At 37.5% G+C, this 26,166-nt stretch overlaps 1 protein-coding gene across 1 annotated transcript in view; it reads left to right on the top strand.

Annotated features, from left to right (window-relative positions):
- The window catches only part of GRM8 (glutamate receptor, metabotropic 8), a 348,222-nt gene that overhangs the window by 152,097 nt on the left and 169,959 nt on the right, over window positions 1–26,166 (top strand). The window contains exons 3-5 of the mRNA XM_010581289.1: window positions 2,962–3,097; window positions 3,579–3,733; window positions 4,927–5,064. Coding sequence (XP_010579591.1) covers window positions 2,962–3,097; window positions 3,579–3,733; window positions 4,927–5,064 — 429 coding nt within the window. The remainder of the gene's footprint in view (window positions 1–2,961; window positions 3,098–3,578; window positions 3,734–4,926; window positions 5,065–26,166) is intronic.

A 26,166-nucleotide genomic window follows, 5' to 3' on the forward strand; every position in this document is an offset into this window, starting at 1 on the left:
GTCATGATTGAACTTGCTGCTGCAATGATGGAATGGTGTTTCTTCTACATCATTTTGACTGACAATAGCTTTTTTAGATACTGCAGTTTTTCACTGCTTGATATCCATTCCACACAGATTGTAGATGGCTGTACATAATGTATTATATATATGCATTTTGTAATATTTGCATTTGAGTTTTATGTGGAAAGAATGTTTTTTTCCTAAGGGCCATTGCATGAATAGAAATGGTTGAAAAATGCACTCTCAAAATTTATGAGGTAACAAATTATTCCTTTATGTCATTTTTTAGGATCTGTTTTACTTTTTGTGCCTGAATGACTTTGGGGACAGTTGAAGAGCTTGGCATTGTTTTTCAGTTGGTTTTTTTTAACAGTGAATTGCTGATTGTTAAATTTACAGGATGTCTGCTAAATATTTCTCTTACTTTTCAGCCCTGTTACCTGAGAAAGAGGTTGTAGTAAAGGACTTTTTGAGTGTCTATCACAATAGCTTAATAACAGTTTAGAGAATTGGCTAAAGCTTCTCATAGTACAGTGTCCATCTTTTCATTACTGGATTGTCAAAGATACCTGGTGAATGTGAGGGTCACCCACTATATGGGGTCATCTGTTGTTATTGGCAAATTAGCTGTCTGTCATGGGGAGCCAGGCTCTTCATAAAAACTGAAGAAATATGTTGCCAGAAAAAGGCACTATATTCCATTTTAAAGCAGATAAAAGTAAATTATTTATATCTTTATACTATTTATAGATTGTAAAGAAATATGTACAATTTTTGTTAGAAATGGCAAATGTTCTCATTTGCAAATATTATTTCTTTCATGTAAAGCAGAGAATTCAGGATAAATCTGTACTGTAGTACGCATCTTTCTATCTAATAAGATAATAATATAACATCCCAAGAAATTGATGCACAGCTGAAAAAGGTGATATGTTTGCCTGTCACAAACTGGCTGATTTAATTTGAAAGTTGTTATTTTTATGCTGGCAGTTGATAATTCCATGCTTCATTTATGCCATGTCTAAACTTGATTCAAACTTAGGATCTGCCTGTGCGGAGAACTATGGAGGTCAATGAGATTCTGCAAAGGTAGAAAAAAATCTGATAATGAATCCCCAGCATTTTCTAAATACTACATAGAATAGAATAGAATAGAATGACTATTTCAGTTGGAAGGGACCTACAATGATCATCTAGTCCAGCTGCCTGATCAACTCAGGGCTGACCAAGAGTTAAAGCATGTTATTAAGGGCGTTGTCTAAATGCCTCTTAAACACTGACAAGCATGGGGCAGCTTTGAACAATTCCCATTCATTCTTTCAGTAAAATAAATAAAAAAAGGCTTTATAAATGCCTTCGCTTTGTTTGTTTGTTTTGCTTAAAGATTAAACACATTCAGCTTAAGAAAGCTAACACAAGAGACCTCTGTAACATCTTCATGTAGCTCTACATCCCAACCTGTGCCTGGCTGGACCCTTGTTTTCAATCAAATCCTATCACTGACAGTGTGTATCAACCTAATTCATGAAGTACTTTGGAAAAACAGAGGGCTGACATTTTAATAGGGAGGACAAGACTGTTGAGAAAGCTGGAAAGCCTCCCCATATACAACATAGCCATCTAACTGTGGCTTTCATTGTCTGATTACCTTTAATACATAGACATGTATATGCCCCAAATGATCTTATAAATCAGAAAATAAATACCAGTATTCATTAAAATAGAACAGCTCTTTTAAAACACATTCTTATTCTTACTCACATTGAAGGCACTCTTCAGTGTAGAAGTATTTAGATGCAGAGATGCAAAAATTATCATTTGCTTTGCCTTTCTTTAGTAACATGTCACTTTTTGTTAAAAATAAACATTTTCTCATTTTCTTTATTTTCTGGGTTTATTAATGATTAGATTATCCACAAAAGGTTCTTCTTTTGGGAATAACAATGGGCAAGAGCAAATACTGGTAGCAGTTAGATGTACCAATGCGAATCAGGCAATAGTTCTTCAAGAAAAAATATTTAAAACAAAAAAATCAGCAAAGAGTCACAGAAAGATCATCCATAGTATAGAAAGTTGGTGCCAATCTGGACTCAGTGCTTCATGAAACAGGCTCAAGGAATTTCTCTCTTTGTGTGCTCAAACATAGATAACAGTGTCATAACTGGGAAGTAGATAACCCTGCACTGGTGTATGAAAGCCATTAGAAATCACTGAGTTTCTGTAGTCATTTGTCCCTTTTTGCAGGACAGTTAAAATGTAGAGATTTCAATTAGCACTTTTCTCCTTCTGTCAGGAAGAGATATAAATATAATCTCTGAATTTGTGTTCATTTGCTGATTAGTAATTTAGAATTTTCAATGACAACCCAAAGCCTCTTAAATAATTAAGACAACTTAATTAAGAATGTCATAATAACAATTAGAAGTGATCTGTATGTATTCGTTCATAAGAGAACATTTCAAGTTCTCTACTTGATTCTGTAACCACAGCATTTATTGTTAACCTTATGCTCTCTGTTGAAAAAGCAGAGGTATATGATAGTACCTGATACTGAAGAACCACATTATGAATATAAGATAACTGTCAAATTGTGGCTCCATGGTTAAATGCAGTCCTGTGGCAAGGCTCGGTTCTCACCTGCCACAATTTGGGGTAGGTCTGTGGAACTCAGTCCACCCGAGCCAGAGTACGGTGCTTGAGGGTCTGGCTCAGGATGTTGTTTTAAATTTTATATAAAAAATAAAGTAAGAGGTAACTGAGCTGAACTCTTTAATGCAGCATTAAGTGTGTAAGTTTGTACAGTGCATATTTCAAAATACATAGAAAAAGTAAATTTTGGCTGCGTTGCCTTATATCAGAATAGCATCTTGTTTTCTTTGCCTACCTGGTTAAATATGGGTTATCTGAAGTGTGGATATTTAATGTGTTAAAATTTTTTTTTCTTTTAATTTTTCACAGGAGGTGTTTGCATTGCTCAGTCACTCAAAATCCCTCGGGAGCCAAGACCAGGAGAATTTGAAAAGATCATCAAGCGCTTGTTGGAAACTCCAAATGCTCGAGCAGTGATCATGTTTGCGAATGAAGATGATATTAGGTGCCTGTTTCCTAATTTTGTGTGTTAAAGATGTTCTCTCTTCACAGAGATGCTCAGTTGGCTGGTGCAGAATAGAGTAACGCAGGAGGTTTCACATTCAATCCCATGTAAAAATTCTTGGAAATCTGGTGATAAGAAATTGAGTTGCAATTATACAGTATGCTGGTCCTTTATTCTGAGGAGATCTAACCTGTTCCTAGTTCCTAATAGTGCAGCTCCAATAGATTGATGTTTGGTGACTGAAAAGGAAGAAACCAATAAGAATGCTAGAAAAGTATGGCTAAAGATGAAACAAATTAACTTGTACGGTACTGTATCTTGATTTCATTGCAGCTGTTGTTGAATATGCTTTAGACTGTGAAAACTATTGACTGATTGGTTAGTATGAGCTTACTTATGCATAGCCAGAATGAATGCTGGGTATTCTCAAGTTCTTTGTAAATGCAGTTTGTTTAATTAGTAATTTGTTGCTTATTTGCAGGCGAATACTGGAAGCAGCCAAAAAAGCTAATCAATCTGGACATTTCCTCTGGATTGGCTCAGATAGTTGGGGTTCAAAAATTTCACCAGTTCAGCAGCAGGAGGAGATTGCGGAAGGAGCAGTAACCATTCTGCCCAAAAGAACATCAATAGATGGTAGGAATGCACATGGCACAAACCCCTCATTTTCTGACAATGTTCAAGCACCCTAGGTCTCTTGAAAAAAAAAAAAAGATTAAAAAATAGTGTAGTCCTTGATTACAGGGAAATCAGGGAAACCTTTGCAACTAAGTAACCTGAGTTGGCCTGATCCAATATTCATTTAATAGCTCTGTTGAGATTAGGAGATGGTGAATCTGCAATTAGGCAATCTTATAATTGTCTAATAACAAGAGCATGTGTGATGGAGAGCTTCTTACCCATAACCTGGTGGTTCTTTGGGACAAAAAAGGAGAGTATTGGGTGGATGATAGTGAGTCAGCTCATGCTCCTGGGAGTAGATCAATTTAGGCTTTGCTTTCCTATCCTAAACTTACTTTAAGAAGCCACTATATTATCAAAGTTTCTGACTTGGTGGATGAAGTGGAAGTTGTTGGTTTGAATCACCTTATTCCCAGGAGGGTACTGGACATAGTAACATCTCTTACTGTCTGGGTAAGTGCTCTAAACTGGTAAACAATTAGAAAAACTGAGCACTATTGATGCTACTTGGAGAATTTAGCCACATGGAAACATTTGTAAAGAGCTTAATCCAGATGGTATGTGTTAGTCGTGATTTCATTGTGGCTGCTGGGTTATAGGGGTAAGGCTGGTGCAGAATCTGATCAGGCTTAAGCAGGAATCTTTAGTTTCTCAACTGGGGTCATTAGAAGCAGAATTTAGGTGTCATGGAAGCCCTCTGGTTCAACAGAGAGGTACCTGGTGATTTTAGATGGCCTTGAAATGAAATTTATTTGGCTCAATCTTTGACTAAGTAGTGATTATAGTTTGTCTAATTTCTTGTAGGTATCCAATTCTTTATTTGTTCATCTGTGTATTAAAAATTAAGCTATTTCCCTATCTGCATTGCTTTTTTTTTAATTTATAGAATTCTGCTGGAGCTTTAGAGACTCTTTAACTGCTGTAGGTATTTAAAAATATCTTGTTCTACAGCGAATATGGGATAATAATAAATACACTATTTTTTTAATCCTTAGATACTACTATGCTCATAAAATATCTTATTATAGTAGTTGTAGCTAAAGCTTTTTCTTGTTCTGATATTTATACAAAACCTGTTAAAGGTCTTTAAATGACTATTTTTAGGCTGTATTATATTTTAATGCTTCTTTCACTTCTTTTAAATGTAGGATTTGATAGATATTTTCGGAGCCGAACACTTGCTAACAATCGAAGAAATGTCTGGTTTGCAGAATTTTGGGAGGAGAACTTTGGATGCAAGTTAGGATCACATGGAAAAAGAAATAGCAATATCAAGAAATGCACAGGTAACTGTGAAAGTGAAACATTATCTGTAAGTTGTTCATTGGAGTGCAGGAAAGGAACTGCTTTCTTTTCATCACTCTTGGCTCCCTTCAGTTCTTCAATCCATATTATTATGCTGTAAGAAGTGTGACTTTTTTTTTTCTCAAACCTGAAGAAAAAATTCATGGACAGTGTTTGAGAAAGTTGGTAGTTAATTTGCACAAATCCAATGATGGTACAGATTTTGTTAAAGAGCTGTGACTGTGGTTCAATTCCATTCATGTTTTCTATGACCTCCTCTCTCACCCCATCTATAGTTGTCAATATGATTTTTTTGTTGTTGTTCAGTGAACAGGCACATCACAGTAATTCTCATATTGTTATCCCTCAAGTATATACAGAGAAAATTAAATTTCTGTTTAAACTATTGAGGTCCTGATGATAGGTCAAGTCATGAACTCCTTATTTAGTTTACAAACTGTGTTTGAGGATGGAGTAAAAATCAAATCAATATGTTATTACTTGTCCTCATGTGAAAAGAACAGAATTCTATATTGTATTATAAAGCTGAAAGTCTCTATGAAGTTTGAGCAAAAACTCTGTGTAACTGGTACTGGTGTTCTCAAACCTGCTTGCTCAGGCATCATACCCAGACACAATTGTCACAACAGCTAATATAGCAGTTGCATCAGTAGCTCTGAGTTTCATCTCCCCTATGAGATGTTGGCCTTTTGCTGTCCCTTGCAAAGTTTATTACAAGAGTGTTACCTTTAGTCTTCTGTGACTACAACAGACTGTTTATGTTACTTTTTATGTAGATAGTTTATGCATATTGTCAGGGCTCCCAGTGTCATTTCCTTAATTACCTGCCCCCCCCCCCAGCATTACTGGTAGTGACCACTGTCTCTGACTAGTGGCAGCAGCAATACCCAATTTTCTGCACTACATGCATAAGTCATCGATTTGCCTTGATTTTCCTGGGAGTGTTTTCATTCACCAAATAATATTTTCTACATGGAACACGAACATTTTTGTTCACTTGCCGTTCCAAGATTTCTGGCTACCTGGTGACACTGTCATGCAGCCTTTGTTATGGGGGTACGCTTCCAAACTTTCTGCAAACAAAAGCTGCGTGCCAGCACCCCACTTCTCCTGGGTTTGTCAGACAGACATACCCTGCAGTCTCCAAGCACATGCATCTTTAGTCCTGCACTTCCTGAACCATCAGATTTATTGTATGTGTACTGTGCCATTGATTCAAAGACGTACTGCACTGGGCTTCGCAATGCACAGACATATCTCGCAGAGAAATATGAGCGCCATGCATGCACTCTCTCATTTCAACAACGATGCCTTGTCTTCTGCCTTTTATCACATGCTCCACAAAAAAAAAGGTTGATATTCAGTTCCTCACTGAGCTAAATGATAGCTCATTACTCTAATCCTTTACTCCTTGGCCTTGATTCATATAGCAGTAAGTCATGGATGGGTAGTTACCCATGTCTGGGAAGGGATTATTTTGTTTTTACTATTTTAAGTGGAAAATAGATGCTTTTTTGAAGTTCTTCAGGTGGAATGAGTGCTGTATGTGCTGTAGTTTGGGAAGCTCTAAATGTTACCACAGATGGTTGTATGACTTGTCTCAGCCTCATCACATCTGTCAAACTGAATTACCAAGTGAAAAGTAGCGTATAAAATGCATAGGCCGTATCTTGATAGATTCAAAGTAATTCGCCTTTTGAAACGGATATCCATATATTTTATGAAACAAAATTATGGTATGCTCTCTGTGCCTGAAAACAGAAAGAAAACATATTTTCTGCACCCAGAAAGTTAACATAGTATCAAGGGATGGGATTAAGATGTGGGCAGTCTCATATGAAGGTTGCACGTGCATTTTCACCTGCAGGGGAAAAAGCTATGAATTCTTCTGCAAGCAGGAGTACCTACAAGTGACAGGACCCTTGACTAAAACCACTTAAAGGTGGCTTACTACAATAGGAGAGACGCTTGGACAGCAGCAGACCTGAAACAAGCTGATGACTCATCGTGATCCCTATGCTTATCTAACTGAAATTTAAAGTGTTGGATAACAAAAACAATGAAAATGTATCCCTTTTAAGCAAACTGAATCAAGAGATGAGGGTGGAAGTTCAAAATAAACCCCTGTTATTTAAGGAGAAATGCTAAGTGGAGAATGGGGGAATGACAGCCTCCCAGTCTAGACCTAGAGAATCACAAATGGCATCTTGACCCACCCCGGTTCATTTGTCATGACCTCCTGTGCACAAAAGAGAGACAGTAATGAAATTCTGGCTGGTTCTTCATACCACAGCCCTCAAAGCAGACGAGTCAGTCTACTATGATCTTCTATGTCTGCTGAAAGAGGAGAATATCCCACCCATTAATTTATCTTTCCCTTGAAAGGCCAAAGATGTTACTTCATGGCCAAGTCTGCTCTGAAATAATGGCAGTAAATGAAAGAAATGAATAAACCCCTAAATTTCAATAAGGATATAGGAGCTGTTACGTTTAATTGTTTATAACTTAATACTGAAGACTTTGATCCTTGCCTATCCCAGCTGCCAGTTGTCCTTTCAGTGGGTTTTCTCTGAAACTTTACGTCTACTTTCTCAGTCCTAAATTTCAGCTCAATTCTTAAAAGGAATGTATTCCTGTCTCTAGTTGAGGACTCGAAGACTGAACTTAAAACCACCTTTTATCCTAATTTTCCCATGTTTTATCTGGGCACTGCAGATCATAAGATCCTCTTTGTCTTTTGCCCACCAGCCCAATTTGTATATCATGTCAACAGCCAGTGATACACTGAAAGAAATCCAAAAGCTTGAGATACAGCCATAATCTGAAAATGTCCCTCTCCAAAGATATTGAAAGGCAAATTGATAGGTATAAAGTTTTCTCAGGCTTGAGATGTGTTTTATTAGGCATTCCTGTTTATCTTAGCTAGGAGGTACTTGAATCTTTTTCTCATATGACATTTGTAATTCCCAACAACAAACCTGATATCCCTGTTCTCTATTTAGTTGACTTATCTGTTCATAGGTTTAAATTTTTACTACCTGCAGCCAGGATGCTGCCAATCTAATCCAATTTCAAGCATTTTTTTTCATATGATGATACTAGAAAATGCTCCATAGCGAAAGATACTTTTCTCTTTTCTTTTCCATGTAAAATCAACAGTCTTTTTCACACTGGAAATCCTGAAAGACGTTTCCTCTCCTTGTACTATGTTAAGAATTACAAAAGGGCATATGCCTTCTTGCCTCCTTCTATTCTTATACATTACTGATCGTTATAGTCTAGTGTTGTAATGGCTTAAACAGTTTATTTAAAGAAAACTGCTATTTTAAAACTGTTTAAAAATACTGTTTATTTGTGGTTGCTGTTGCTTCTTATTCCTAAAAGAATTTGTGCTTAGGAGGTAAATAAAATAAGTTTATTTTAAGTTTGCCCGACTGTTTGCTTTCTGATTTTTGCCAGTTTACAGAAAGCAATTATTCATCTAAACTTTGAAAAAGTAATAGCTTTGCCACTATTGATTTGCAACTAGCTCTATGTGTTTCTGAATATGAGTGTACATTGATCAAATCATCAAGATTAGACTAATTCATTGAAAAATTTTAGAGATCTTTTGTTCCAGCCTTTCTGGAATAATAAAAAAAAATAATAATCAGGCCATTAACTTGGTAAACATGAAATAATTCAATGACTACCCTTAAACTTTTTTGACTGGGGAAGGGGAAAGGCATTTGAAAAGGAAACTCATTTGCCTTACTACAATAAAATGGTAAAGAATGGAGCACTACAAGGATTGAACTGTGTGTAGAGGTTACAAGAAGCCTCACTTTACATATTTATTCAAGGTGCAGGTTTTCTGTATTCAATAAAAAGATCTTTAGTGAGACATGAATCTTTCAGGAATCTTCAACAGCCTTTCTTTAGCACTGGAATCTCTTTGTGGGAATGAGAAGTAAGGAGATGAGAAGCTTTTCACTCATCCCTGTGCCCCAGCAGAAAACTGTAGGGAGAGACAGCATTCATCCTTTGATTATCTGCATTCTTCAAGAGGAAGGGCTTGCACCATGGTTGCGGGAGATGGCAGAGACAGTGTGCCTCTCACTCTACTCTAAATTTAACATCCTGGAGAATTTTCCCATACATTCAGCTTCCCACTTGACTCAATTGGTGGGCCAAGTTTTTGGTAGCTGAAGATTTAACATTACTTAGAAACACTGTGGACTGACCAGATTTATTCCTGGTGGTGTGTTGCTAGTTCCAGCTCTTGGTTGTTAATTGTCAGTCCTACCTTAAGGTAGGTTTCTAGACCTTGTGTTTCCTAAGAAATGTACAAAAGTATGAATACAAAGTTTTGAAAATGAAACAAAGATATCCCAGAGTACTCTTTGCATTGAATTGTGGGGCTGACAATATGCACCATCACTCTTTCAGAAGACCAAAATACAGTGATAGAAAAAGAAAGCAGCATTAATGATGAAGAGTTAAGGGAGAAGGGTACGAATTAAACAAAGTGTACTCAGGTTTGCTTCCATTAACCTCTCAGAATGTTAATATTTGATTTCATTCTCACAAAAAATTCTGAAGAAGTCCTCTTTACATATATATGTGCGTACACATGTAGATATTCGTGTTTGCATGCATAAGCAGATAGGAATCTAACATGAAGTAAAGTTGCTTACTGTATCACGTTTTAATGTGTACAGTGGTAGCCTCAAATTCAAATCTGATGTAAGAAGATAAAGTTCCATTGAGATTTGTTCTGTATTTTCCTCATAGCATCCCTTCAAGGCATGCATTTGTCATGGTAGTTACAGTCTTTGAACAGCAAAATGTGGCCCTTTAATAAAACCTCAACAAAAACGTTAATTAAAAAAGCTCTTTCATGCACATCCCTACAGAAGTAGTCTCTCCCCTTGTTTTGTATGGTTAGCATTTTAACTACTTTGCAAACCTCATCAGCCTTTAACTGCCTATGATGACTGACTGTACTGCTAAAAGTAAAGATGGAAGAGTTTCTAAAAGCATATAGAGACCTGTGTAAATTAGTCTAATTTCAATTTGCTCTATCAAACTGAACCGTCTGTTTTACTGAAAAAAATCACAATGCAGTATAATAGACATTGTGCATACCTGGGAACTTTACAGATATATTATTTAATTGTTTTCTCTTAACTAACATCTTTGAAAATACAATTGCACCTACAAATATTAATAGAAAGAAGTAGATCTACTCATATGTGTATGCAGCCACATTCTGAAAAAAATATAGAACAAATTGAAAAGTTCAGTTGCAGAGGTACAGCGCATTGCTATTTAGTTTGAGTAATCATTTCATTACCATAAAATCACTCCTAAAGTAGTTTTTTTTCTTGATGAGACCTGCGCAAAGTTAAAAACAATCAGCATAGATGCAGTTGAGACACATGGTGAGTTGTACCACAATTCCCAAAAGGCACTAAGGCTCAGGAGGGACTGTTTTCAAGCACACAGAAAGAGCTGCATGGTCTCCCTCTTTGTGCGACTTGTGTATTGTGACCAGTATGTTTAGGCATAAGAGGTGGAAAGGGCAATTCTTAGTCTTTCTCTTCTTTTGCTGTTCTTTGCCATTTTCTTGGTTCCCATTTGCAAAGTAGCTTATAAACACATTGCAGAAGGATTTTTGACTTTTTCTTTATATTTATAAAATGTCTATTGCTGTTTTGTGTAAGTACAGTAATTCTACGTAAAAAGCACAGTGGTCAGATTTATGGCATGATAAGCAGGAGCCAAGCTGACTGTTGAATCTTTGCTACCCATCACATCAGTTGGACACAAAAGACTTTGAGGAGTATTTGTCATAGTCTGGTCTGTTTCTTACTCTGTGTTGGACATTATCTCACAACTATGAAAATTATGCATTACAGGTAGCTGCACTGCGGTGGTCTCATGCTGCCTCTAATGTAGCATTAAATAAAACTGCATCATGTGTCATTAAATAATATATGGAGCCAGAGAGTATCTGCTTTTGGTTTTAGGACAATAGATCATGTCCCAAGTGGCACCAAGACCTCTTCCAATAACCTAAATGAAGTATGGTATACCATAGGCCATAAATTCACCATTTTTGCTGATTTTTTTCTGGTTCCCAATTTCAGAAGCCTGGGTAGTCAGTTCCAAAGAAAAAGTTCATGTTTGAGAAAAGTGAGTGACATTCTGCCAAAATTAACAAGACTGAAATATGGACTTTCTTGTGCTATACATCAGGTCAGAATGTTTAGACCAAATTCTCTCCTGATGGTGCAGAATTGGCAGGCATGAACCTTGCCATCTCTCTGCTGTCAGTGTCCGATAGACTGATAAGTGATAGAAGACCATAGCCTAACATATATTCGATCCAAATACACACATACAGTTGTCTTACAGAGGGGCAGTTCTGGATTTTATTCCAGAAACTACAGAATTTCAGAAAATTCAGGTCGAATAGTATTTCATTCCAGCAACTGCTAATGTGCGTAAGTATTACTCAATGTGTCTGAGAGCTGTCAAATCAGTGGACCTAACATACGCTGCCCATTCACTGATTTGACTTCTTCCTTTCACTTGCTGTCATCCATTTTGTTGTTTCACCAGTTGTTAGTATTTTTAGATCTCTTTATAATATATCCAGTGGAATAGCACTTCTCAATCTTGTTGTCAAAGCTTAGATACACGTACAAAACATATCATTTAAAAACCCTGCTTCTTCTAATATGAAGAAGAAGCTGTTGATGTACTCCTTAGAAGTCATTGTTTCTCTATAATTTTATTCATAAACAGGAATTCAAGTCTTGTATTCTGTCAGGAAATGTATCAATTTTAGATTTATAATGTTTTACAAAGTTATGATTCATATTCTACTGCACAATCATTTAAACAGAGTATCTTGCCATTTTAGATTTGATACACTTGCTGCCAAGTTGGAATACTTTTAATATGCATATGTATGTGCACATGTGTGGATGTGTTTGCTAGTAACTTATGAATCCAGAAATTCTATTCCAGCTCAGAGCCTCTGCAAGAATGGCATATCCTAGTGAACAAATTGTTGGTACAATGTTGTGTAAACTCTGGAACTGCACCTTCTCAAATGTAGCCTCAGAAAACTTGTAACCAGTATTACTTATGATGTAACTTAGATGTCACACACATAAGAACATCATCTGTACATAATCCGTGTTCCTGGGAGACAATAGTAAGTTACTCTGTCATTTCCAGTACCAGCCCAACCAATCTGGACAGATGCTGGTAGAACGGGAAGTTGACAGTCGGAGTGTTGCATGCCGTTCTTCATCTAGTTTTCTCTCCTGGTCTGCCACAAACAGACCCTTGCTGTGAACAGGAAGATGTGTTCTATATAAGCCTGAGTCCCAGATATCCTTCTTCAGGTAGAAAAGATATTTGTTTTTTTCCCTTCTGACCAAGTTATTGTAATCCTGCCTAGTGAGAGGGCTGGAAGAACTGTTTTAATTTTGTATATACTTCGTTTGTGCCATTATCCAAGCATTTCAGGTTACAGTACCGTACAGTCTGTATGGCAAGGGAAATCGGCTGCTCATGACGCTGATCCCTCTAAGTCAGAAGGATATAGAGCCCTCTCTGTGCTCAGTTCCTGAGCACAAGCAGGATGTGACTGCTCTTGGCCCTTATTTGCAGAAGACCACTAACTACAAACTAACATTGCATTACTCCATTGATTCGCTGTTCTGAGAGGGAAAAAGTCTTGTTTAATACACAGCTCAATATTCCTAAGCTATTTTTAATATTCTTGGAGTATGCAATGATTCAAGATGTGTATTTAAATTTACCAGTATGTAGTTTCTCAGTAGGTCAAAACCAAGTAGCTTGTTTGTCCTGTTTTGTAACTGCAGAAGAATGTCATCTCACACATATACTGGAATACAGAGTGACTTACATCATAAACTCTTGATGCAGAACTTCCCACAAAACAGCCTTTTCTCTATTAGTTAATACTTGATTTACAGGATATCAACAAGTTAAAGCAAATATGAGCACAAGGAAAAAGCAAATGGTAAACCAAAGGAAATTATTTAATCTTTCTGCTGATTAATGATGTTTGATATTAAAAAAAGTTGCAACTTACTCAGATACCACCAATACCCCAAGTAAATCTGTATTTTTAGTAATTAAATTAATTTTATAATATAATTAGTGTAGGTAAGTGGTTTCATAATTTCATGAAGCAGCAATGAAAATACTTAGTGTGGACTGGTTTTAGATCATGAACATTTTCAATACATTGAATAATTATTCATCTGTGAAATGCCCCTGATTTATAAGTAATTGCTCACCTTTTGTGGAAGGGAGTTCAGATTGGTCATCTGTAAACAGATGCAGATGCTTTTAATCTACCAAGCAGAATTTTATTGCAGAAATAGACCCAGCAAAATCAATGGGGCATACATAATGGCTGTAGTATAAATCAGTGTAGAAAAGGAGGTTAGAATTTTGGTTTTAATGGATAAGTGTATCCATGAAATGTACCAATTATAGTTCAATATTTCCAGAATATTATTTGTATGCAGTATTTGAGATAGGTGTTTTTGTACAGAGAGTTCTTAGGAAAGGTCAGGTAGAAGCACAAGTGTTCCCAGTTTGTGTTAAAATCAGTGTACAGGGGAGGAGAGGTATATTTGTCACACTGAACTTACACTGGTTTAACTGCATCGCTGGGCGTAATGATTTAGACCCAAATTCTAGCTCTGGACTAGTGCATGTTCATGTCTTGCAGGATTGCCCTTGGGTGGCGCTCATGAGACAGGATTTACTTAATTTTTTAACTTCTGGCAGGCCACCTCCAGATGTTTTATTAAGCTGCTTAGACTGGTATGACAGCCTGTGAGGATGCTCATCTCTTTACGGACTGCAAACAGACCTAGATGACTAAGTTGGACGAGGTGCCCTACTTTTAGATTGCTCAAGTCAAGTGAAGTGAATCCCATTCCATGGTTGCATTGATCACCACCTTCTCAACAAAGCAGTCTGCCTTCCCAGTTCATGCAAGATCCTGGTGATAACTCTAATATTTGTTTATATTAATTATGACTATATTACTTAAATGTTTAGAGGTGATTAGCATCCTTACAGCTACTTTCAAAGATAGAAACAAAGGGGAAGGTAATACATGGCAGTCCTCTGTACATAGATTATCAGCAAATCTTTCTCAGATCTGAATATGTGACTATTTGCCTATTGATAATACCATAGATTTTCAGGATGCAATATCCTGTTGAATTTTGAAAAATATTTTAAAGGGGCTTGTTGACAAAGGTTTATATTTCAGGTTTATATTTAGGCTTTGTTTAAAAATAAATATTTAATTATTCTGGCCAAGATCCTTTTGTTCTGTGATGAGATAATCCCAGGAGACAGACAAATTAAGGCTTTAAAATCTTCGATGAAGCTACATAATGTACGTGATCTGTTACTGAGACAAAAGCAGCTGGTGTTGTGATCTCACATGCTACACACCCTGTGGAAAATAAATTACTTTCAATTTATTAAAGTGATACTATGGGATAAGGTGTGCTTCCATTAGTGGTATCTTCAGCTGCATCAGTAAAAAATGGGTGATTAATGCTGTGGGGTTTTTCTACTGTACCTTCAGTGTTTACTGAAGTTTTGGCAGCCAAGGATGGTCTTCATTGATTTGTTACTGTCTTAGTTAAAATTCAAGATAGTGAAAGGGAAAGTCTATGCACTACATACATTCCACCTGACCCCACGAAATAATAAGACCCAAATGCCTTCAAAAGTTCTGCAGTGATGGGGCAGGTGATGTGCTGAGGACATGGTCTACCGTGCTGTTCAGGTTTCTCTTGCTTCCCATTTGTTCCCTACTTCTCCATGTGCTCAAGTATAAACTCTTTGGGCCAGAGACTGCATTTTTCAGATTTTTTTTTTGAACAGTGTTTTCCTGTTCTATTCTTTCAAGCAAAGAAGAAGAAAAACGAGTTGGCATTTGAACGTGTCATAAACCTGTTTGGAGGAGTCCAGTGGAATTTAAGTGCCACATAAGCATTGTTTGGCTTAGAAAATAAGGGTGCTTTTTCACTCTCAATGTTGAGTTCTGACTATTGGTAGACTTTTTCCTGAGCCATACCCTTGAAAGAACAGTTCTTCAGAGACTCTCAGATAGATTAACAATTATTGTCTCATCTCGAAATGAACAAATCATTTCCAGCACCAGAAACACTTCAAGGTAACATTTTAAATTGTCTCTTCCTGTAACTTTTGAAACTACAGCAAACAAGAAACAAATTCATTTTATTCCTTTTAAATTTTGAAAAAGAGCCTGAGACCCTAAAACTGGTAGTTTTAGGAACATTGCAAGTGTTGGCCTGGAGAGTGATAGAATAAGCTCTGCAATTCACTGAACCTTCTTGCAAGATATATTACATATAAAATCTGAAACTATGACAAACAGTCCATGTGTACAGATTGCTGGAATAATTGATTTTTCTTTTTAACTTGGACTGAAATGTTAGCATCTGCCAAAAGGCTACAGTAGAGTAAAGCAATTTGCAAAATTGGATAGTATGACTGTGAGACAAAAAGGCTGTCATGTGTTCTGCATCCTACTTAAAAGTATGTAACATTCCTCAAATTCTAGATAAAAACTATCCAGAAAGAAGAATGTACAGACCACAAATTAGCCATTGACTTTGTAATTAGTAATTCCAAATAAATAATAAAAGGAAGATTACAAATGGTTTCACAGAATTTGGGAAGAGAAAAGGAGGCTAAGTTTGCTGTATAAGTTGCTAATTATTTACTGATAGATAAAGCAAACACATTCAGGGATTTAATTCCTGGAACTTACTGCCTTTATTTTTTAATTATACCAGATATATGTCATTCTAACTGTTCTGCAAAACTAGAGTAGAAATTTCATAGGAAAAAACTTGCTCATGAACTTTCGATACCTCTTCACTGGATTTTAGGTGAATTCTGTAGTTGCAGCAGTGTTTTAAAACAGAGAGAGGAAGAAATAATGAAAGGAAGAAGAATTAATCTGCTGTATTAGATTGTACAAGTCTTCATGTCAGCTAACAGAACTGAAAGTGAGTATGCAAAGGTCTTTTACATTTGCAATTTCTGTGTGCAGTGGGATAGTGTGGAATGTAAAGATTGGTACCTGACAGCCTGCAGGAAAAAGGGCAAGTAATTCTACATATTATACTGTAGCTTCTGCACTTTTTTCAGCAGAACTACCTATGGCCTGCATATCAGCCTTCATGGTAAAACCTTCCTGGAGCTCTGTGTTAAACACTGTTCCTTTACACAAGCTCCGATTGACCCATACCTTTGCAAGCTGCATGATGAGACTTTCAGGTCTGCTTAAGATTTGGGTTGAATTTTGGATGAGTATTAAGGTCACTTTCCATTTCATCTGAACTGTTTTCACTAATTCCTCTGTGAAATTCTTTCATGTAATTTATGATGAAACAGGGTTTGGAACACGAGACCAAAGATTCTGCAACTGAGTTGCACAGAGATAAAATACAAAGGATGTATAATGGCCAAATCTTCAGTGCTGTACAAGTGTGTTGCTTTATTGACATGAAGAGGTATGAGATTTGAGAGGATATGGCCCCTCAAATGAGAGTAATAACTTGATTTTTTTGTGGAAATCACAGAGAGGTCAGTAATCAAAGGCTGAGTAGGGTAAGAAAAGCTTTAAAGGAATCATCAGAAGGGGAGCTACATTGCTTTTCACTTCAGAAGACAAGAGTTTTAGATCTTACAAGTAGGATCAAAATAAGCAGAGCTTTATAGACAGGTTGCACAGAACCTTGAAATAGAGATGAGAAGTCTGAACGACCTATGAAAAGGGTAACCAGCCGAGAATTTGGCCTTAGTGTTACTAAATTCTAAAATTCTCTAGTATTGATGAAAGGAAAATTGTATGTGGGAGGGAACTGCAGTGCATATTACTCCTTGAAATCTCTTTTGATCTGCTGTTACATGGTTCTATTTTCCACAGTTTATCCTTTCTGTTTTTCTCATTTTAGCATGAATTACTCTTCCAAAAAAAGAATTAAAATTTCTTGCAGCCTCCTTCACTGTGATATTGAATCATGTTGACTTTTGCTTTTATAGCCTTTGAGATGAGGGCTATATGTTTACTTTGAGTTATACGTGTGACATTAAAAAAAGAAAGTGTGCTTTTAGAATTTGGATAGTGGTTTTACCACCTTCTTTGCCTTTTTATAGTGCTTCTTTAAAAAAAAATCAACACTGCTATATTAATTTTTTTGTTGGTTTATTTATTTTTTTTTCTTCTGTTTTTTAGGAAGGGGTATCTGAGCATAATTTGGTCGTGATTACAAAGGCACTCATTTGTAGTCCTATCTGGAATTGAGTCTGGTGCACTCTTCCAGATTGAACCCAACACCCTTTCTCTTCTTGGGTTTCTCTGCTTGTTGTTTATGTTGGTCATTTACAGTATCTCTGGCTGATGCTTCGTTATGATATTTACCTGCCTGAAATATGGCTATCTGAAATTTGAAATCATTTTTTCTGCTTCTTCAGTCGCTATAACTTTTTGTAGCATTTCATTTCCCTTGCTGCTATTGTGGCTGTGGGGCCCAAACCATCATCCTCTCCCTCTTTCTGATCACTCAAGGAGTTCAATTCTGTGACACTTGTTGATAAGGTTAAATTTTACCTTGTTGCCTCGTCTGTTCTTTAATATGCAGTGTTAATCCTGCACCTCGTCAGATATCATTCGTCATTCCTAGAGAGTTGGCTCATGATGTTCAAATCCTTAGTAACTCTTTTATAAGACTATGTACATTTTTGCTACAGTTTGCTATAGCTCAGTACATTAATTCCTTTATTAACATGTTATTTGACTAGGTTTTTTGTTTTCCAAAGTCCTCCATTTTTAAATGGAGTTTTGAATGCTAGTTTAAATTAGTTCTCATTTGAGTGTGAGGAACTTAATTACATTATGATCAAGCATTTCAAGTGTAACTATGCCTTCAAACAATTTGCTGTGCAGTATTTAGAAATATAGCTCCAATCCTGCAAGGTAGGCTGTATGGGGCCCACTTATGCATCTGTGCAGGATTGCACTGAACTGGGTAGCATTTCACAGCTGAAAGGACTTCAGAATGATTATGGCAACACGCAGCATGTCTTAGATATATTTTCTAACCATGTAAAAATATTCCATAGCCAGTTCCACAGAGAAATAATAATTTTGAGTGCCTGTACTTTGCCTTCTTATGATACCTTCCTAGAGAGTAGGTGGTTATTTGAAAAACTGCATTATTAATACTTTTCACTGGTCATATTTTATGTTCTTCAAGTTTGTATGTGATTCATTTTCTGATGAAAGGATGATGATATAACCTTATTCCTTGGTTTTTGACATCCATACAGATCTATTCTCTGGGGCATTCCTGTTTAAAATATTACTACAGCGTACAGCATGTGTGTATATATGTCTCTGTATGCATTTGTTCTCCTATATAAAATCTCCTTGCCCTCTACCTCAATTCCATTGTCATCCCTATCTGTATGCAAGTCCGCAGAGGATGCTTTTGGAGCAAAACATTTTGCCTTTCTCATCCTCCTCTCTCCCCCTAATCTTTGTGTGAGTGATCTTCAATTCAGCATAGAAACTCTAAGCAGGAGATGGAGAAGGGCTGAGGGAGTTAAGAGGCAGAGCAGGTTGCCTGGAGAAAGGGGAGCCAAAGCTGTGGGAGCTGGGAATTGGGACTGGACCTCTTGGTGCTGACAAGCACTGGCAGGCCACCGGGGAACGGTGCCAGTTCCCTCTCCCTCATTCCTAATCTCAAATGATATATTTGAGCTGTTGAAGAAAGCAGAGCTTTTCCAATGACTGCTGTTACATTCAGGACCAATTTCGGAAAGTGGGAAAAAATACAATAAGGGTCAAAACCTTTATTCTTAATTTATTATTCAGGAAATCCTCTTGAGAAGCAGAACTGCAAAGAAGATCAATCTTCTATTTTAAAAAGGATTTTGACATTTGGAATTGAAATTAAACCAGACCATTTTAAAATTCAAAGCAAAAGAGAATTAAACCTTATTCTACTTCAATGAAAATACTACACTGTGTTATCTAACATAAAAATCAAATGCATGTAACCAAAAGTTTCAAACTGGTCCAGTGCTAAAATACAACAATCATATTTTCAACATAGTACTAATTTTCTTTGTTGTTTTCCCTAGAAATCTCAATGTTGGTGAGTAAGTTTTTTAGAAAGTGTTTTTCTTGTGATGGAAATACATTCTCTAGTGAAATGTAACTCTGTAAAAAAGCCTCTCCATAAGCCTGTGTTTTAAGATGAGAAAAAATGTATGATCTGGGACCCAGAAAAAATAATTTTTATCAGAGTAGTGTATAATAATTTATTATATACAGTAGGTATGTGAACAGCTACCTCTGCAAATGTTTACCTAGCACATAGCTGATGAAGAGAATAATGACAGTGTGTATAATTGACATGCTGATTATAATGAATCACACAGATAAAAATGTTGACATTGATGTCTAGTAATTTTCCATGTCTCTGGACAGTGGATTTATCCTTCTGTGGGGCTATTTTTCAGAAGAGAATATCTAAGTTATGCTTTTCATCTCTTCCTTGAAATCAAAGGTGTGATTGTAGAAGTAGAATGTCAGGTGAGAGCTGGGTATACTCACCACTTAACATTTATGTATTTCCTGAAACCCAGCTGTGTCAATAACTACAAGAGGTCGAAGCTCTCTGGAGAATGGAAATATGATGCTCTTACAGAACTTTTTTTATTTTAAACTTATTTCCAAAAGTTGCAGCATTTGTGTCTCTTATCCTGGCCTATGACCCCCTGAAAAAATTAGGATGAACACTTTAACAAGTTACTGGACATGTATCATAGGGACATGTTCCTCAGCTTTTTTTCAAGACTAAGTTTCGGCAGTATCATGACATTGGAAATGAGGTATATGTGGTTCATGATGAGTTATTGTTCAAGAAAGCTGTGGTTTCCTTAGTTTTTAATTCAAAGTACATTGATAATTGTGGAAATATTTAACACAAGCTTTTCTTGTTCAGAAGGTTCCTTAATGTTCTTCCTTATTTGTGGGGACTATTGTATTGTTCTGACACTTAGGAAAACCAAGCCCCTCTTACTGATGGATAAACTTTTCTTGGCCAGGCGTTAGAGCAGCTCTCTTTCCTCTTCAGTATTCATGCCGTACAACAGACAATTCTTGGTTATTCATGAGCGACCCAGGGTAAGAATGCACTCAGCTACGTGGACGCAGATTTCATCCCAAGTGTGAAATTATGTCAGCTGGCAGGCTCTGGTGGTGGGGAAGCATCTAGCGACTGTGAAGGCTGAACAGTCTTCAGGGCTCTAAGCAAAGCAAAGTCTCCGGTCAGATCAGTGGATATTTTACTTTTTGTTAGGCCATGTGCAAACTTTGAGATTTCCTGTTTCAAAAGCATGCATTGTGTTCATACACTGCGGTTTCACTGCCACTTCAGTTATTGATAATTTAGATACAGAAATTTCCCCACGATTAGAAACTGATTGCTAATTCAAATATAGACAGATTGGTAATACTTTAGGGTGTGATTTGATTCTTAATGTGATTGCTTGTGAATAGAACTATGCTATACAAACCTAGGTCCATTGTCCATTCGTACCTGCCAAAAAAGAGAGAGAAAAAAAAGGAGAGGAAATGTTACTTCTCTCCTGCGCCAAATCGTGTATCACCTACCAGCTTGATTGCTTATCTGTTGCATGGAGTGGTTTATTAATTGTATATTCCTGGTCAGTACATCGGTGCTACCCTATAAAAAGCTTTTACACCTGTAGATGCTGTCTGGCCTGTCTTCTTCCACTTCCTTTGGGCTATGTCACTTATATTAACTGAGCTTAATGAGGTGATTCTCAAATGAATTTCATCTTTTAAAGGTTAAATATTTTAATTAGAATTCAATTGTGAGGAAACCTAAAGGACTTGCATGGAGGTAGCAGCCTGAGCCTGGTGAGGTTGTGTATCATACCGCATGCTTCCTGGCATTGTGCTATGATGTTTTCAGCTTTGGGGAGTGGATCTCTCCCTGATTTTCCTTTGATTGCGGTGTGTTGCTCCATACCACAGCCGATAATTCCAGTCACAAGGGGAAGGCAATAATGTTTCAAACTTGCCTTTGGTAGTTTGTTAAAAAAGCCCATGCAGAGAACACAGGATGTGCAATTTATAACTCGGGTGCTGAGCTTTTCCTTTCTGAGATGGAGAGGTTGGGTACAACTCTGAAAGAATCTTAAAGCTCATAGAAGTCTGGCTCTGTGGCACTTGAAGATGTGTACAGGACAGAAATGCAGATAGTGCTGACAATGAAGGAGGAACCCCAAACAATGTCTGAGGCTGCTGCCTGAAGCAGAAAATGCTAATTTACCTCAACTGTAAAATATGGAGTGGTTGGACCCTAGAACAGATGGCAAGAATTATAGTGTTATATGCATTTCACTGTAAGGAAGGGAGAAAGGAAAGAATTTTATTTTTATGTTGCCTTCTTATTTAATGGCTTTATTTCTCTGTTATTAGCTTCTTTTCTTCACCTTTTGCTCTCACCATAATCCATTTCTCCTCCTTCTCATTTAATTTGATCTGCAGAGTTTATTGAACTATGTCAAATCACTCTATAGAAGCAACTTTTGGATTAGCCTCTGTTTGCTAGGTCTTATAATCAGAGTATAATAATTAGGTACATTCAGGTAGGCTTGAAAAGGAACAAATGGCATGAGTTTTCACTGCAACTATTCAGTGTGACAGTCCTACAAGTATGAATTGTTTTGACTGTTCTCTTACAGATGCCAGTAGTCTTTTTTGTGGCAACTGATCCCCAGTTGAGACTCATTCTCCTTTACAGCTTGAATGCATGACTTGTTTCCATTAACACTGTCAGGGTGTTTAAAATCAACTTGCAATTTTGTTTCACCTACATGGTGACTCAATGCTAAAATGCATTAATAAAAGTTTAGAAATAATAATGGTTTTTAACCTTGGAGTTAGCAGACTTTGAGGATGTACCTTAATAGTGTCACAGAACTGGTGCAGGTTCACACAGGAATAAATTTATTTCTTACGCTCTGCTAAATTTCCTGTGGAATGCTGAGTGCATTAGGATCCATGGTAACCGTGCCTGCTGCAGGGCGGTATTACTTTGCTGTTGATAATGCAAGTCCATCTAATTAGCACCAAATGTCAGGGTACTAAGAGGAGCAGGTGGCACCATTTGTATCTGAAGTAAATACAAACACAGTATTTATGTGCAAAACCAGGCAGAAGAAAGCCTTTTGTAAAGTCTGTTATAGCTGTTTTGTCTGATGAATAAGATCTGAGAGAGATAAGATAATTATAAACTATGACCCATGAATAGAATTGATAATTTCAACTCCAGGTTGAAACAAATGTTATTGATAGGAAATATTTTGGGCTTGAGACCTTAAAGAAATAAGATGTGTTATCTTTGGAATAGAGACTACAATTTTTGGTATTTGGACAGTCCATGGTTCATTCTGCGTTCTTTTTAAAAGTCATTAGGAATAATGACAATTGTGAATAACAAGAAGGTAGAGAATTTTAATAACCTTGATTTTCATGGAATATTAGGGGCTGTGAGCAAGACCGCCTAAACAGTGTCTTTAGGTGGACTTTAAGGACCCAAACTTCTGAGTGACGCAAAATGTACATTACGAATGTGTGAATGGGTCTGAAGTGAAAAGAAACTGCTAGTGATCTGCCCACGGTGGGCAGAATCACTCTGTCTGGATGCTTTTGTTTCTTATAAAGGCAGACAAATACCTCCAGAAATCTAACAAAAATCATTGTCTGGAGGTGCTTTAGACAGCTGTCAGACAAGGAATACATGTTAAGGATGGATGCAACTTCTAAGGATGTTGTTTATCTGGACTTCTGTATGGCCTTTGACACAGTCCCCCACAACATCCTTCTCTCTAAATTGGAGAGGTATGGATTTGATGGGTGGACTGTTTCGTGGATGAGAAGTTGTTTGGATGGTCGCATCCAGAGGGTAGTGGTCAACGGCTCGATGTCCAGATGGAGATTGGTGACAAGTGTTGTCCTTCAGGGACTAGTACTGGGACTAGTACTGTTTAATATCTTCATCAATGACATAGACAGGGGAATCAAGTGCACCCTCAGCAAGTTTGGCACAAGTTTTGCGGATGACACCAAGCTGAGTGGTGCAGTTGACTTGCCTGAGGGACGGGATGCCATCCAGAGGGACCTGGACAAGCTCCAGAAGTGGGCCCATTTGAACCTCCCGAGGTTCAACAAAGCCAAGTGCAAGGTCCTGCACATCGGTCAGGGCAACCCCTGGTATCAACACAGGCTGGAGGGTGAAGGGATTGAGAGCAGCCCTGAGGAGAAAGACTTGGGGGTACTGGTGGATGAAAAGCTGGACATGACCCAGCAATGTGTGCTCACAGCCCAGAAGGCCAACAGTATCCTGGGCTGCATCAGAAGAAGCATGACCAGCAGGTTGAGGGAGGGGATTCTGCCCCTCTACTCCGCTCTTGTCAGACCCCACCTGCAGTACGGCGTTCAGCTCTGGGGTCATCAGTACAGGAAAGACATGGACCTGTTGGAGCGGGTCCAGAGGAGGGCCACGAAGATGATCAGACGGATGGAACAGCTCTCCTATGAAGAAAGGCTGAGAGAGTTGGTGTTGTTCAGCCTGGAGAAGAGAAGGCTTTGGGGTGACCTTGTTGCAGCCTTTCAGTACTTAAAGGGGGTTTATAAGAAAGATGGGCTTTTTAGCAGGGCCTGTTGTGATAGGACAAGGGATAATGGTTTTAAACTAAAAGAGGGTAGATTTAGACTAGATATAAGGAGGAAAATTGTTACAGTGAGGGTGGTGAAACACTGGCACAGGTTGTCCAGAGAGGTGGTAGATGCCCCATCCCTGGAAACATTCAAGGTCAGGTTGGACAGGGCTCTGAGCAACCCGATCTAGTTGAAGATGTCCCTGCTCACTGCAGGGGGGGAGTGTAGTAGATGATCTTTAAAGGTCTTCCAACCCAAACTATTCTATGATTCTGTGAGTCTCAGGAAAAATGTAGGTGTAATCCATCTTTAGGGAACAAACTGTTGCAAGGACAGAGACCGGGGATAGGACTGCAGATGCATTTCTGTCTCATTTTCTGGAGGAAAAAAATACTGTTTCTCACTTCCTAGGTGTCAACTTGTGTCAGTAACAAAATAAGCCAGGATGCTGCAAGGTCTTGTGTCTCATACCTGCTCTTGCTGTAGACATCTGGGTGTCCAGGGTGGGACCCCCCTGGTGCAGCCAGAATGCCAGGCTGTAGCACAGAGCTAAACTGGTGCTTGGACACCACCTTTATAGCTCCTTGGAAATTTTGAAGGTAAATAGCTAAAACATATGGGGGCCTATATGTGGGACATTTCCACTTGTGCAAATTTCATCTATGATGGCTACATTGACAGGCTCTGGACCGCAAACAGAAAGCTTCATTTCCATGCTATATCAGTCTTCTTAATGTTCTCATACACAATTATTCACTAAAATGAAATACACGCTCTATATTAAAATTTTAATATTTTTCTGAAATTGCTCAGTTAATCTGGCAACTGATACATAAGTAAGATTTGCAATTCCATCTATAATATGAAAATACTGTGCTTTTTTCCATTACTACAATTTAATTAAAAATATGTGCTATCTATTAGCACGTTATTAAATATCTTTTATTCCCTTCCATTTATAAATGAAATATTAAGTCTTCTTTTTGCTTTTTTTAAAGGGCAATTTGATTTTGAGAGAGAAAGGGAGACTGTGATGAATATTATTAATGTATTTTATGAAAAGCCCAGAGTCTGCAACATATAGTAGCAAATTTTAAGGAGCAATAATTTTAAGAGGGTGAACTTTAAAGAGATAATTAAATAAAATTAGTATGTGGCAGGTCTGGAAGTACAGAACATATTGTACAGGGAAAAAAATAAATAAACTCCAGATGAATAGAACACCCAAACATATCCAAAAAAGATTAAGAGGCTAGGGTAGGTAATAAAGAAAGAATATAAAAAGCAACCTTTCCAAAAATAATAACATGCTCCTCTTTACAGTCATAGAGGAGCACAAAAGAGCCAAGCAGCTTAAGGGGAAAAAAATGTAACTGGGCTTAAAAAAGCAAGTAAAGCTATTTTTTTCATGATAAAAGTTCTCATTTTAAAACAAATATTTAAATTCAAAGCAATTTTAAAAAGCCATAGGCTCCTTAAAATAATATCCAGCAAAATAACCTTCAGTACAGAATATCACTTGGTTTAAGAGGAAGATAAATGCAACTAATTTTTTGCATCAGCTTAGCGCATTCCAATAGTGTAGTTGTCTTCCTCACCTCATTTACAGGGTAGCCAGCAGTAGTGGATGACCTGTTCTTGGACTGCTCTGGTTCATCTGGGGAGAGATAGGGGTGTTGTAGGTGAGGATCTTTCTTGCTTTCTTTTTGCTGCTTTGGAAAAGCATAAACTGCTGCTGGTTTAAATTTCTCGTGGCATCTCCAGTGTGTTGATATAAGCAATGCTTCAAGTGACAACGTCCATCTCCCCCAGTGCCTTCCTATGTTTCTGAGTCAAGAAGACCCTGCTTCTTTGAGAGTGAAGATACCAGTGACTGATAGCACCTTGCCTCTTTGTGAGAGAGCATTTCCTGGTGCTTGCAAAACAAGGCACTTTATTTGCACAAGGTAAATGAGATTCTTATGTTCTTGCAAAGAGGAGCTTCTGTTCCTACTGGAGTCCAACTCTGAGGCTGCCTGAAGTCATTCCCTTGCAATAGAAAAGTGTCGATCAAATGATCTGAACAGCAGTGTCTTTCTTGCCTCAGAGAAACAGGAATTTCCAACCTGTTTTGCCCTCCAGTGTCCTTGGAAACTTAAAAAGAACAGGTGATTGCTCTTTGGACAAGACTGCTGCTGTGGCTGGGTTCCTGAGTCTTAATGAGACTGTCCTCTTCCTCTACCCCGAAGAA

Source organism: Haliaeetus leucocephalus, unplaced genomic scaffold (assembly GCF_000737465.1).
Source record: "Haliaeetus leucocephalus isolate CR32 unplaced genomic scaffold, Haliaeetus_leucocephalus-4.0 Scaffold763, whole genome shotgun sequence".
NCBI lineage: Eukaryota > Metazoa > Chordata > Aves > Accipitriformes > Accipitridae > Haliaeetus > Haliaeetus leucocephalus.